At 43.2% G+C, this 15,234-nt stretch overlaps 1 protein-coding gene across 2 annotated transcripts in view; it reads right to left on the bottom strand.

The window, feature by feature from the left end:
- Nucleotides 1-15,234, bottom strand: part of LOC109512966 (protein bicaudal D homolog 2) — a 30,886-nt gene that overhangs the window by 10,294 nt on the left and 5,358 nt on the right. For both annotated transcript variants that reach the window (XM_019865102.1, XM_019865103.1), the window contains exons 3-9: nucleotides 13,916-14,128; nucleotides 13,681-13,833; nucleotides 11,352-11,828; nucleotides 9,071-9,940; nucleotides 7,318-7,497; nucleotides 6,616-6,767; nucleotides 3,366-3,561 (exon numbers count right to left, since the gene is read on the bottom strand). In XM_019865102.1, the coding sequence (XP_019720661.1) occupies nucleotides 3,366-3,561; nucleotides 6,616-6,767; nucleotides 7,318-7,497; nucleotides 9,071-9,940; nucleotides 11,352-11,828; nucleotides 13,681-13,833; nucleotides 13,916-14,128 (2,241 nt within the window). The remainder of the gene's footprint in view (nucleotides 1-3,365; nucleotides 3,562-6,615; nucleotides 6,768-7,317; nucleotides 7,498-9,070; nucleotides 9,941-11,351; nucleotides 11,829-13,680; nucleotides 13,834-13,915; nucleotides 14,129-15,234) is intronic.

Below are 15,234 nucleotides of genomic sequence, written 5' to 3'. Positions count from 1 at the left end.
CTGCCTGTTGGATCGCTAGCAGGGTGTGTTGCACCTGTCCGTGTCTCTGGATACTTCACATTTAAATGAGCTAAGATCGCATCTGACTGAGACGCTGCCGATGGGTGTGCCGATTTAGACCTGTGAGCCAACGGTTGCTTTCTTCGCACAGAATTATCAAGGCGGGGCTTTTCTCTGGGTTCACTCCATGCTTCGAGCGTGTTAGGAGAAGCATGCAAAGCTTTAGACGAGGTTAGATTCTGGATAGCAAACAATGATGACTTGGGCCTGGCGGAGGACGCGGGTACGACACGGGTTGTGATGAATGTGTCCTGGCGCGTGGGGAACGACGCTCTCCGGCCTGACGCGGCCTTTCTCACGTTTGTCTGAACCACCGACTCGCTGCTCTCAGAGCTGATGGAGCTCTTACGCGTGTGGGAGGAACCGGCGCTTAGCTCTGACTGAGAAACATCACTGACACTCCGACTTCGAACAAACGTGGCGTCTCGGGGAGGAAGACACTTGCTTGTCTGACCGCAAGGAGCGAGCGGGGTTCTTACTGGGCTTGTGTGGAGGCTTCGCGTGAGAGCTCGCAGGTGGTGCGTGGCCATGGCGGGAACGCTGCTCCCCAGAACGGGACTAGCGCGAGGGCTGCTCCTCAGGGGCGCGCGCGCCGGACTGTTTCTGGGGCTGCGTGGCGCCCGTCCCGACTTGGTGGCCAGCTCCTTGGCTCTGGAGCGGCGAGGGCTGCTGTTCAAGCTGTGAGGAGAGTGGGGGGCCTCCAGATCCTCCAGGCGCTGAGTGAGAGCCAGTTTCTGCTGGATGGCCATGCGAAGCAGGGAATTCAGTGTCTTCTTCTCATCCTCGGCGGCTGCTAGCTGCCTCTGCATTTCATCCAGCTGGGTGACATACTGGTCGCACCTGAGAGACGCACACGCCATGAAAAGATGCAACATGCACAAGCAACACAAAGCTGTTAAACAACACACACCTCAACCACTGGACTGTGAGGCATGCGCTGCATGGCAAACCTTTTAGATTAGACATAAATCGCACAGTTATCAAAAGTTAAAAATGAACGTTAATGGGTTAACAAGGAACTAAAAGTTGTTGACAAACTGTGTAGCATTCCTTCAAAACTCAAAAGAGTAAAAAGTGATGGATTACTTCCTTACTGTTTTTTTTTTCAATCCAACACCAAAACAAGAACAAAAACCAGATTTTTCACATTTCAACTCTCGGCTCAAATCAAGACGATGAAATGAAAAAATGAATTTGAAAAAAATACCTGGTCGGGTTTCAGTGACACGGAAGCTTGGTCACCACCAGCATAAGTAAAAATATGTTTGCTTTTTAGCCACCACACTTAATGTTGTTTAGACAGGAATCAGCATCCTTTTAGAAACTAAACTGAGAGCTACTTCTTGTGTACTGATGAATGAAATGGGCGAACAATTTGACACACACGCACGCACACACTTCTGAAATTAAATATCTGCTCAAATGCCTTTATGTTCTTTTTAATAATGAATGATATTTATCTGTGTGCAGACACTGATCATCCATCCATCCATTTTCAGAACAGCTTATCCTCACGAGGGTCACGGGAGTGCTGGATCCTATCTCAGCCGTGTCTTCAGGCAGTCGGCAGGGTACACCCTGAACTGGTAGCCAGCCAATTGCAGGGCACACATAGACGAACAACCATTCACTCGTAAATTCATCTCAAGGACAATCTAGAGCAGTGGTTCTTAACCTGGGTTTGATCGAACCCTAGGGGTTCGACAGAGTTGAGACACACCCGACTCAACATGTCAATTAGTTATGACATGTCCGCTTGGCCATCACTGGCTGGTTCATTTTGTGCACAAAAAAACCTTATACTTTATACTTATACTAAGTTATTTACTTTTTTCTGTTTTTAATAAATCATTTTTTATGTCTTGAATTTGTAAAAAATAAATGAATAAAAAAATTAAAATCATTTTTATTTTTCACTAATGAAGGGTTCGGTGAATGTGCATATGAACTGATTGGGTTCGATACCTCTAACAAGGTTAAGAACCACTGATCTAGAGTGTTCCATTAACCTAACAGGCATGGGGAGAATCTGCAAACTCCACGCAGGAAGGCCGGAGTCGAACTCTGCACCTCTGCACTGTGAGAGGGACGTGCTAACAAGTCGATCTCCGTGCCGCCTGCCACTGATCACGTCAATGATTTTTCATAATAATCATCAACAATCACTTCACAATGCAGGAAAACAAGTTGAATATAAAGTGCAACACTATTTCTACAAATGTCCGCAACATTTCCACAACATTTCTAGGAAATTTCAATGTTCCATTAATGGTGAGCTATTTTTAGAATCCTCCCACAGGCTACTCATGTGGCACCGTGTTGGTGACCGCTGGTTTAAAGGAACAAAACATGCAATAAGCACAATTTTCCAGGTAAATATTTGTCACAAATAACAATTTCTGTGCAATTTACTGTCAATGATTTTTCATAATAATCATCAACAATCACTTCACAATGCAGGAAAACAAGTTGAATATAAAGTGCAACACTATTTCTACAAACGTCCGCAACATTTCCACAACATTTCTAGGAAATTTCAATGTTCCATTAATGGTGAGCTATTTTTAGAATCCTCCCACAGGCTACTCATGTGGCACCGTGTTGGTGACCGCTGGTTTAAAGGAACAAAACATGCAATAAGCACAATTTTCCAGGTAAATATTTGTCACAAATAACAATTTCTGTGCAATTTACTTTTAACCACAAAATGCAACCTAATACATTACCGAATCATCCATCCATCCAAACATTTCGCATGTTTTTGGAATGTGGGAGGAAACCAGAGTGCCCGGAGAAAACCCCGCAGGCACAGGGAGAACATGCAAACTCTCCACAGGAAGGACGGTGCCAGAATCGAACCCTGTGCCTCTGCACTGTGAGGCCGATGCGCGAACCACTCGATCACCGGGCCGCCATTACCTAATCAGTTAAATATTTAACTCACATTCAGTCCTGTGGTCTTTTTCTCTCTCTTTTTTTTACATGTATTTTTTTTTCAATCTGAGCAATAATAATAAAATAAATATGTAGACAAAAACAGGCCTTTCTGGTTAAATTATAAAAAAAAAAAACAATATGAGGCATGCTTTTAATACACATTTTTTGATTGCCAAGTAAGAGTGGAAAGAATGAATAATACAAGGATTGTCAACATTCCCTTGCACCAAATTAGTCTGAACTATTTTCAAATTGCATTAAAGCAACAAACACTACACGGGACTAGCGCGAGGGCTGCTCCTCAGGGGCGCGCGCGCCGGACTGTTTCTGGGGCTGCGTGGCGCCCGTCCCGACTTGGTGGCCAGCTCCTTGGCTCTGGAGCGGCGAGGGCTGCTGTTCAAGCTGTGAGGAGAGTGGGGGGCCTCCAGATCCTCCAGGCGCTGAGTGAGAGCCAGTTTCTGCTGGATGGCCATGCGAAGCAGGGAATTCAGTGTCTTCTTCTCATCCTCGGCGGCTGCTAGCTGCCTCTGCATTTCATCCAGCTGGGTGACATACTGGTCGCACCTGAGAGACGCGCGTGCCATGAAAAGATGCAACATGCACAAGCGACACAAAGCTGTTAAACAACACACACCTCAACCACTGGACTGTAAGGCATGTGCTGCATGGCAAACCTTTTTAGATTAGACATAAATCGCACAGTTATCAAAAGTTAAAAATGAACGTTAATGGGTTAACAAGGAACTAAAAGTTGTTGACAAACTGTGTAGCATTCCTTCAAAACTCAAAAGAGTAAAAAGTGATGGATTACTTCCTTACTGTTTTTTTTTTCAATCCAACACCAAAACAAGAACAAAAACCAGATTTTTCACATTTCAACTCTCGGCTCAAATCAAGACGATGAAATGAAAAAATGAATTTGAAAAAAATACCTGGTCGGGTTTCAGTGACACGGAAGCTTGGTCACCACCAGCATAAGTAAAAATATGTTTGCTTTTTAGCCACCACACTTAATGTTGTTTAGACAGGAATCAGCATCCTTTTAGAAACTAAACTGAGAGCTACTTCTTGTGCTGTGATGAATGAAATGGGCGAACAATTTGACACACACGCACGCACACACTTCTGAAATTAAATCTGCTCAAAACACGCACGCACACACTTCTGAAATTAAATATCTGCTCAAATGCCTTTATGTTCTTTTTAATAATGAATGAGATTTATCTGTGTGCAGACACTGATCATCCATCCATCCATTATCAGAACAGCTTATCCTCACGAGGGTCACGGGAGCGCTGGATCCTATCTCAGCCGTGTCTTCAGGCAGTCGGCAGGGTACACCCTGAACTGGTAGCCAGCAAATTGCAGGGCACACATAGACGACCAACCATTCACTCGTAAATTCATCTCAAGGACAATCTAGAGCAGTGGTTCTTAACCTGGGTTTGATCGAACCCTAGGGGTTCGACAGAGTTGAGACACACCCGACTCAACATGTCAATTAGTTATGACATGTCCGCTTGGCCATCACTGGCTGGTTCATTTTGTGCACAAAAAAACCTTATACTTTATACTTATACTAAGTTATTTACTTTTTTCTGTTTTTAATAAATCATTTTTTATGTCTTGAATTTGTAAAAAATAAATGAATAAAAAAATTAAAATCATTTTTATTTTTCACTAATGAAGGGTTCGGTGAATGTGCATATGAACTGATTGGGTTCGATACCTCTAACAAGGTTAAGAACCACTGATCTAGAGTGTTCCATTAACCTAACAGGCATGGGGAGAATCTGCAAACTCCACGCAGGAAGGCCGGAGTCGAACTCTGCACCTCTGCACTGTGAGAGGGACGTGCTAACAAATCGATCTCCGTGCCGCCTGCCACTGATCACGTCAATGATTTTTCATAATAATCGTCAACAATCACTTCACAATGCAGGAAAACAAGTTGAATATAAAGTGCAACACTATTTCTACAAACGTCCGCAACATTTCCACAACATTTCTAGGAAATTTCAATGTTCCATTAATGGTGAGCTATTTTTAGAATCCTCCCACAGGCTACTCATGTGGCACCGTGTTGGTGACCGCTGGTTTAAAGGAACAAAGCATGCGATAAGCACAATTTTCCAGGTAAATATTTGTGACAAATAACAATTTCTGTGCAATTTACGTTTAACCACAAAATGCAACCTAATACATTACCGAATCATCCATCCATCCAAACATTTCGCATGTTTTTGGAATGTGGGAGGAAACCAGAGTGCCCGGAGAAAACCCCGCAGGCACAGGGAGAACATGCAAACTCTCCACAGGAAGGACGGTGCCAGAATCGAACCCTGTGCCTCTGCACTGTGAGGCCGATGCGCGAACCACTCGATCACCGGGCCGCCATTACCTAATCAGTTAAATATTTAACTCACATTCAGTCCTGTGGTCTTTTTCTCTCTCTTTTTTTTTTTACGGCACCGTGTTGGTGACCGCTGGTTTAAAGGAACAAAGCATGCGATAAGCACAATTTTCCAGGTAAATATTTGTGACAAATAACAATTTCTGTGCAATTTACGTTTAACCACAAAATGCAACCTAATACATTACCGAATCATCCATCCATCCAAACATTTCGCATGTTTTTGGAATGTGGGAGGAAACCAGAGTGCCCGGAGAAAACCCCGCAGGCACAGGGAGAACATGCAAACTCTCCACAGGAAGGACGGTGCCAGAATCGAACCCTGTGCCTCTGCACTGTGAGGCCGATGCGCGAACCACTCGATCACCGGGCCGCCATTACCTAATCAGTTAAATATTTAACTCACATTCAGTCCTGTGGTCTTTTTCTCTCTCTTTTTTTTTTTACTGTATTTTTTTTTCAATCTGAGCAATAATAATAAAATAAATATGTAGACAAAAACAGGCCTTTCTGGTTAAATTATAAAAAAAAACAATATGAGGCATGCTTTTAATACACATTTTTTGATTGCCAAGTAAGAGTGGAAAGAATGAATAATACAAGGATTGTCAACATTCCCTTGCACCAAATTAGTCTGAACTATTTTCAAATTGCATTAAAGCAACAAACACTACTCATTCACAAGAGGGCGCTACAAAACCTTTTAGCAAGCCGCAGGCTCATTCTAAAATGTTGCGTGTCAGGAGACCTTGACAACTGTGTGTGCTCCAATCCCTCTTAGGTGTAATCAAAGACACATAGGCAATGTTATGCAAGGAAAGTCCGAAAATGATTTGACACTTCCCAATTCACACGACAGCAATTTCAAAGCACCATGACGATGGATTACCAGAAGATCCTCGTGATTATCGTCTAAAATATTGCGCTCTGATTGTGGTAACACAGTGCCTCACATGAGGCCGCTACCCCGCTAAGGTGACCTGGCTCAGAGGGACAAATCTGCACACGGCAGGGCATGTGGTTTGTAATCTTCACGTGAACCAGTGGATTGTCCACACACGAGCGTAACAAGCATCATAAGCTTATTACACAAGTGGTGCAAAACGCTGCACCGCAACCACACGACCATTACCAAGCAAGAAAAACTCTCAAGAGGCAGTCACAACAGCGGTAGTGTTATTCATGAATGAAAAGAAGATTCTTACCGACTAGCAAACATGACTCGGAGTGAAGAGAAGGTGGCTGCATCTTCTTTCAATGCTTTGAGTTCATTGCGGAGTTTCATCATGGTTTCAGACACCATGCTCTTCTCGGTCTCATACTTGCTTTTTAAATTGGACAAAGCCAACTCAGCCGTCTTAAAAAAAAAAAAAAAAAAAAAATGCAAAATCGTGTCACCATTGTAATACAAGAAACAAAGAATGCATTGACTGGTGTTTTTGCTTTCCTGTGCCACGGCAGGCCAGGTTTGAACATGAACAATTTGTGCACGCAGTTGCGCTCCCCGGGGGACAACTTTGTGTTCCCTAATGCAATATATACTGCACTTCTTAGGGACCAATCGGGACAGCTAATTGAGCATGAACAATTGTTAGTACGGCTGGCTTGACGACTTGCCTTGAACACGGTCAACTTATGAAATGAATCATGTTGCTGAGTGAAGGTCTATAATTTAGCCTAAACTGTCCATTTTATCAGCAAGTTGCATTGTCATTGTCTGCTTGTAGTTCATTAATAAGAAACAAATAATAAAAACGGGGACACTTAACTAATATGCATTTCCAATCGCAAAACACCCATTTCATACAATGAACATGAAGTTCAATGGAAAATATCCGATTTTTAAGGGGGTGAAATGGAGAAGTCTCAAGTGTCGCACCTGATGGTCTTGCTCCCTGTGAATGTACCTGTTTGTTGGCCTTGAGCACCGTTCTGAGAGTAGCAATCTGTTCTCGCTTGGTGCTAAGAAGGGACTTGAGCTTGAGTACTTCCTCCAGCAGGCTTTCAGCATCCCTCTCCATCTCCACACTGCTACTCAGCCCCGAGTAAGGCATGGCACCTCGCTGGCGACAGAGGTCCACTGCCACCTGAGGGTTTAAGGGCAGGTTCACATCAAGTCGTACACGAGGGTCCCGAGGGCATTCAAATCAATCTCGAACAAACACACAAATCCCAAACACTGTGTCAAGGTGAGAAGACCCATTAAACCCTTAATGTAGATTTTATTGTGCTTGCCTTAACATCAGTTTACGTGTGGTTTTGCAGTAATGCCCAATATCCAGTCGAAGCCGCACCGCTTAAGCTCAGTAATCCATTCCATTCAAACCCACACACAGCCACGTGTCAACAAGGAATTGGATTTGGGCAGACACGAGCTACTCAGCTCCATTTAACAGTCTGAGCTGAGCATTAGCAGGACGGCACTTGTGAATGCGTAACCACTTTTACTGAGGACAAAAGCCCTCCTTTCACTGAGAGAGCATTTCAACACTCGAATATCAGCAAAGCATCAGGAGACAATCGGAAATACTGCGCGTCATAGGGCTGCGTATTGTTGAAGACCTCATAATTCAATTTGATATCAATTCTTTATGTTGTGATTTAATATTGATTTGAATGTCTAGATGTCTATTCTGTAAGATCGATTGATTTTTATGCCCCATCTAAATATGCGGTACATCAGGTCATATTTATCAGGAATAAAACATCTGAAAAAACAAAATCCACAATAATCACCTATTTGTGCATATGGAGTAGACGAGTAGAAAACATGACGGAATGTCAACTTCATATTATTTTTTTCTTCCTGGAAAACAAACACTCTGTTTTTGGTGCACACTGCGTATTGTTGAAGACCTCATAATTCAATTTGATTTCAATTCTTTATGTTGTGATTTAATATTGATTTTAATGTCTAAATGTCTATTCAGTAAGGTCGATTGATTGTTATGCCCCATCTAAATATGCGGTACACATCAGGTCACATTTATCAGGAATAAAACATCTGAAAAAACAAAATCCACAATAATCACCTATTTGTGCATATGGAGTAGACGAGTAGAAAACATGACGGAATGTCAACTTCATATTATTTTTTTCTTCCTGGAAAACAAACACTCTGTTTTTGGTGCACACTGAATAACCGAGCGGCACATTTAAAAAACGCTCCGAATTTCCCAATGGTCTGAGTGAACCAGTGCACGCTTGGAGCGTTCTTGCATTCCCATTCATTTCAAATGGAACAGTCCCTCAATTTATGGATGTATCAGTTTACAAACGGGCTCACAATCCACAATAATCACCTATTTGTGCATATGGAGTAGACGAGTAGAAAACATGACGGAATGTCAACTTCATATTATTTTTTTCTTCCCGGAAAACATTAAACACTCCGTTTTTGGTGCACTCTGAATAACCGAGCGGCACATTTAAAAAACGCTCCGAATTTCCCAATGGTCTGAGTGAACCAGTGCACGCTTGGAGCGTATTGCATTCCCATTCATTTCAAATGGAACATTCCCTCAATTTATGGATGTTTCAGGTTACAAACGGGCTCATGGAACCAATCAAGTTCGTAACTTGAGGCTCCACTTTAATCGTTAGTTGCGGCTCTCGTTTCTACCCACCCTTAAAAGCGTGTTATGAAGAGGGCCGCCTTACCCGGAGGTGTTTGATCTGGCATCTGATGACCGCAACCAAATTGCGGACATTGGAGGGGTCCCTGAAATCCAGATTGGGGGAACCGGGGCAACTAGGAGAGTCGACGGAGGACCCTGAACTGTCCACCTCGCCCATAAACTGCAATGCCGCAGCTTTGGAGATGAAGGTGTCATTGGCGCGTGCCTTCTTCTGGGAGTTAGGCGGGGTGGAGATGTGGAGCGGCCTTCTTGCACCAGCTCCGCCATGTGCCCTGGCGCTTTCACGGTAATAGTCCAGCGTGACCCGTTTGGGTGTCAGGTTGTTGCACACGCAGATGTGGTGGTAGAGGTTGGACAGCTCCTCAGAAAAGGCGAGCAGCTCTTCCTGCGCCACGCTCAGATGGCCTTCAGAATCGCTGGCCACTTTGCGTGTGGCTCCAATCTCAACCTCCAGTTCACTGATCCGCTCCTGGTCCTGTCTGCTGGACTTGATGCACTGGCGAATCTTGTCAGCCAGCTCCTGGGCCTCCGATCGCCATCGGTCCTTCTCCTGTTTGTATCGTTGTTCCAGGGTGTTATAGCGAGTGCCCGCTTGAGACAGTTCATCCCGCAGCTTCAGAAGCTCTTCGCTGGCCGAACGCATACGTGCCTCCAGCACTTCTTTGCTCTTTGTGTCGACCTCGTAGTCAAAGACGGCGTCAGCAGCGTCCGCAGTCTTGGCCTCCTCTTCGTCTGCCTCCTGGTTGTTCTGTTGGCCGCTCTGTATAGCCTCCAGCTGTTGGGTGAGAGATCCAACTTTGTCCTCGTGCTGACTCAGTGCTTGCTTGGACATCACCAGCTGCATCTGCAATTCTTCCACCTTGCTGACAAGACTTGACTTCTCTCTTTCCGCCTGTGTACACCAAACAAAAAAGGGCAAGCAAGAATATTAAGTAAGTACAGGATTTGCTGCATGCCCACTTCAGGACTTGTGATTGACTGGAGACAAGATATGTCCCCATTGATCATATCAAGATCATGCAGTGGAAGTAGAGAAAAAGGATAAGTACACATGCAGGACATCTGTTTTGATGACAAATGGACCTCATAAGCAAACTAGCAATTCACTCAAAGGGTCAGTTGTAAGCGGAGAACAGAATTATACGTCAATCATTTTCAACAGGACAAAAGAAGAGGATGCTGTTTGACACACGTTATCCCCCAACCACTTTTACACTCCCATTAATTTTTAATGTGAAACAGTGGCTGACCCCATTCAACTCTTCGCTCCAAACATCTGCTAGTTTGCCGCTTGTTCACCCAACCCCCACTTTCAGAACCTCATTAAAGATGGATTTCCTTCACGCCGAGAGGGAGAGTAACTCCAGACGTTAAAGTATTCTCGAGCATCCTTTTATTATTTAGAATTAGGTTGCGAATTGACATTTCTGGCCAAGATGTACAATATTAATCTGCATGTAACGCAAACACAGTCTCTTTTGCTCTCTTTTACACAAATGCACAGCGGATGTGGGCTAAAGCAGGAAGTAAGTTGTTATTGGCACTTGAAAGTTCACTTTGAGCAAGACAAGAGATGCCTTTCATGTGTATACAAATGAACTGCACTTTGAGTTCATTTTCTGCTTAAATTGGCATTTCATCTTTCAGCAGATTTAAGTATTCATATGTGGGTGAAAAATTACATGACCAGGTGCACAGTTGATATCATGATTGGCTGTAGAAGAGCTGACACAAATATGTTGCCTCTCTGGCAGTGTCAACCAAAGTATACATTTTTAAGTTTTAGAGAGAGTGTTTTGTGTGTGTGTGTGTGTGTGTGTGTGTGTGTGTGTGTGTGTGTGTGTGTGTGTGTGTGTGTGTGTGTATTTCAAATGTGAGTGAACTGTCAAGCCAGATTTCTGACTAGTTGTAGCAAGCGATGAAATGTGCAGCAGAATCACGAGGAGACAGAATATTGGCGGGGTGCTCATTTCGTGTTAGAAGGTTACTGTTGAAGGTCACACAATTTTGCCTAGGTTCCCTGATGAATAGTAGTGAACCTCTTCTGAGAAGTCGACACGGTAGTGTGGAGGGAGGAGTTAGAAGTTCAAATCATGATATTTTCGGCAAACAAACGGGCAAAGAAGTTACTGACCGCATGGGTTATCTTGTTGATGTAAATCATGAAAAGTAGGGAAGATCAATGATAAATAGACACCGAATTATTTAGCAGAGCATAAAACTACAGCGTTAGACCAGCCGTAGTCCTGAGCCACGGCGACAAACGAAAACTGAAATGCTGTTGACAATGTCTGCTTCCTTACCTGAAGGAGTTGCTGTTTAAGTTTCTGGCTGTCTGAAAAGTGGAGCTCACTCAGGAGGTCGGAAACAAGCCCAGAAGCTGGAGCGCGCAGAAATATGTCACTGTTACGTGGAGTGGCATAACGTTGCGTGACGCCATTAGTTTTGGCGTCGCCCACGTGAGCCGAATTGGGACCGGCGTCCTGGTCGTTTGCCTGAACGTCAGACTCTCCCGTGCGGCCCTCCTCCTGGCTGTCATCCAGATGGTCCAAGTGGAGCTCCAGGTTGCCCAGAGAATCAAAAGGGTTCAGAGTCAAAGCCGAGAGTTCTAGGCGGAGACTGTTTTTCTGCTCCCTCTCCTCCTTCAAGGATTCCAGGACCTCGTCCAACTGATGCTCAGCAATCTCCCGCAGCCTCGCGGCCTCCTCCATCTGGGCCCGCAGCTCCTCTTGCTCTTCGTTCTTTTGGTTCAGCTCAAGCTTTAATGATTCAAACTCCACCTGGAATCCAAATAGTTGGGCTATAATGAACAATTATTTTAATAATCATTGATTATTTTGATAATCAATGAATTGGTTGATTTAAAAAAATAAAGAAAAAAAATATCAACAACACCCTTTCACGCACCCTGTAACCTGATAACATGATACGCAGCCCACTATCGTAACCCCTAATATCAACAACACCCTTTCACGCACCCTGTAACCTAATAACATGATACGCGGCCCACTGTCGTAACCCCATGTGCCTGAAAGGGTTAAATGCCATTCCTTTATTCAAAAACAGGACGTTATCAAACTGGAAGTGCAGAAAATGCAGAAACAAAAGTGACGATGATTCAGCTACCAGTTTGGCACAGGTAACATTTCAGAAAATGGGCGATGATGTTGATCATTCTTTTCCAATGCAAATTTCTCGTTTGATTTAACACAAGGAGAATGAGCCCTTCTTTCATGGATGATTACAGAAATCTGAGAAATTTCAGAGTTGAGAGGCTGAAATTCCAAAAATTTGGATAATTTTAAGTTGAACAATGTCACCAAATGATTGGTTGATTATCACATTAGTTGGAGATTAATTTGATAATTGATTAGGCGTCGATCAGGCGGTTAACTTTCGCATCTTCACCAAACAATATTTTGGCACGCTCAAAGAGTCACGTATTTAGGCCCTAACATAAAGGCACAACATGTCAGATTTTGAAACTGTCAATGGTGCACTTTGAGTAACATTACTATCTTTATTTACTGTTCAACTCATTCAGTTGCTTAAAAGAAGACACACCATCGATGTTGAGCTGCACGAAAAAGAAGAGGAAATTTTATGCCTGAATGGACATTTGAGAATCTTTCATTTGAGGGGGAATTTCAAGTGATTATACATCTCGTTTTAAACGTCGTTAAAGGTGTTCCTGTTCACACAAAAGAACAGCAATTTGTTGTTCTTACATTTTGTTTTGCTTCCAAAAATAAACCAGTGACCTTAAAGGCTAGGTAGGTCATGTCCCAAGCTGTGGTTTTTAACATCGTGTTACACCCTTACCTGTTCAGTTGGGTTTTTTGCGTGTGTCACGTTGGACATAACGATTGCATTGTGGTTGTCATAGTGCCCGTACTGGAGCTAATTACTTTTTTCCGAGCCTGGAAGTAACTCTCAGCCAAAAACTGGTCTGCCCGGTGTCCTTAACACAAGATGAGAACTCAGCTGGTTGTGAGGTTGTGTCAACAAACAATGTGTGGCAGCGATAGCAAAGCAGGGTAAGAGCAAAGCAGTTTTGCTTTATGAGAGGAGTGGAAGAAGAAAGTGGCAACTGAACTCTAATAACTTTAATATCACTCCTTTTTTACAGATAAGGAAGAATATATGCCCCTGTGTATTATATTAGCTGTCTGTCTGTCTGTCATTACTGCATCTTACGTTGTGAATATTTGTTGGGTTTTTTGGGTTTTTTTTTTTTTTTTGTTTTTTGACTGCCAGCATCAGCACTGGCGATGTTTGTTATGTCTAGCACTTAAATATACAACGTGTGCAATTATTTTTGTTGAGCATTTAGTTTTATAGTAAACTTTAACTGGGGTGTCACCAAACACCTTAAATCCCGTTCAGGTAAGGCAGAAAAATATACAGGTACACGTCACACACTGGCTGCAATCAACAGGGGCACTCGAGTTGCTTTCACAATGTAGGAACATCCAAACACACACGACACTGTTGAGTAAATTCATCTTTTGTCTTTGATTACAATATTTTTTATGAACGGGAGAAGTCAAAATCATGACCAAATTTAATCCCCCCTTGCCCCCATCCCGTATATATATGCAGTATAAAATATAAACATAAGTGATCACTGACCTGGTTTTCCTTGAGCACAGACACTTGCTTTTGAAGAGATGTGTTCTCTTCCTCCAGCTCGCCATTGTCCTGCAATTGGCGCAGCTCTCGCACTTTAAATTCCTTCATCTCATCCCTCAGGTGCCCTTTCTCTGCCTCCAAACACACACAGTCCTGTGTAGGACAAGCCACGCTCGAATCATTTCTGAGTATGACAAAGTAGCACAAGGGTCTTACTCTCACTTGTAAACGGTACCTTCTTTAGCTGAGTTGAGACAACCCCAAGCCTTTCAATCTCCGCGTGGGCATTTCCGAGTGCCAGTCGTGCTTGCTTGAGTTCTCCCTGGACTTCTTCCAAACGCGTTGCCATGGCAGCCTCCTTCGATGCCGTCTCCTGCAGCAGACTCTCCTCCCGGCATTCTCCATCCGCGGCTGCGCGCTTCTGGCTACTCACAGAATCTGCAAAGGCCTTTCAACAAACAAAGAGACTTGCAGAGCGAACATTCAACAAGGCAAGTCAAACATATTTCATCGGGCTAGGGTTGAAGGTTCGAAGAAGCCAAATTTAAGACCACATCTATAAAATCCAAGACCTATCGTTCACAGTACATGACAATTCAGAAGCTTACCTTTATATCACAATAGTTATGTGTACCACTACACCATCAGTGACTTTCTCTAATTATTATAATTATTATTATTAAATATTTTTGGTTACAGTAACTGATGGTGTAGTTGTACACTCGCTTGACTTGTGTGCGAGCAGCGCGGGATCGGTTCCCACTCAGTGAGGGCGTGATTGTGGGTGTGAATGGGTGTCGTTCTCTATATCTGCCCTGCGACTGACTGGCGACAAGTTCAATTCAGGGGGTTGTTTGGCTTCCGCCTGAAGTAAGCTGGGATAGGCTCCAGCATCCTCCTGCGACCTTCTTCAGGATAAGCGGTGTTGAAAATGGATAGATGGATGAATGGTTGGATTTTTGGTAGCTGACAAACTTCTGCTCCTCACTTCAACCCAATTGTTGACAATTATTTACAAATGAGCTGTTTTGTCAACCAGAATTATCCAGGATATGAGGCTCAAAATACTTTTTTAGTATGTGCAAACACCCTGAGGACAAAAAAAAAATCCAAAAAAATGATGAGATGCTAGGCGCTTGATCATAATATCAAATACCATATCAATAGCACGAGGGTACTTTACCACACATAGTAAAACATAATACAACACGTATCATTTTCTGAGGCTGAAAGAACATTGGCATCACATTAAACTGTTAAGTGTGCTCAACTGTAAACTGAGAAATGGTTATATAAAGATGTTAATTAGCAACATACGAGCACACACTACTTTATTTAAGCCCTGCTAAAGCCAATACACATTATCAACCCGGGTATCAGGTTTCGACAGATTTTAAAAAATAGATGGAATTCTTTAGCACAGCACATTTCAAAACAAAGAGCTTTGCAGAACATGCTATGTTGGAATGTAAACAGAGTCTTTATTCTTTCATGTTGACTATCCAGAATGATGCTATTTCAATCTTTTACGTTAGGCCAAAAAAAAAAAAAAAA

This window comes from Hippocampus comes, unplaced genomic scaffold (genome assembly GCF_001891065.2).
Source record: "Hippocampus comes isolate QL1 unplaced genomic scaffold, H_comes_QL1_v1.1 scaffold124, whole genome shotgun sequence".
Lineage (NCBI taxonomy): Eukaryota > Metazoa > Chordata > Actinopteri > Syngnathiformes > Syngnathidae > Hippocampus > Hippocampus comes.
This window is presented reverse-complemented; position numbering and strand designations above follow the sequence as displayed.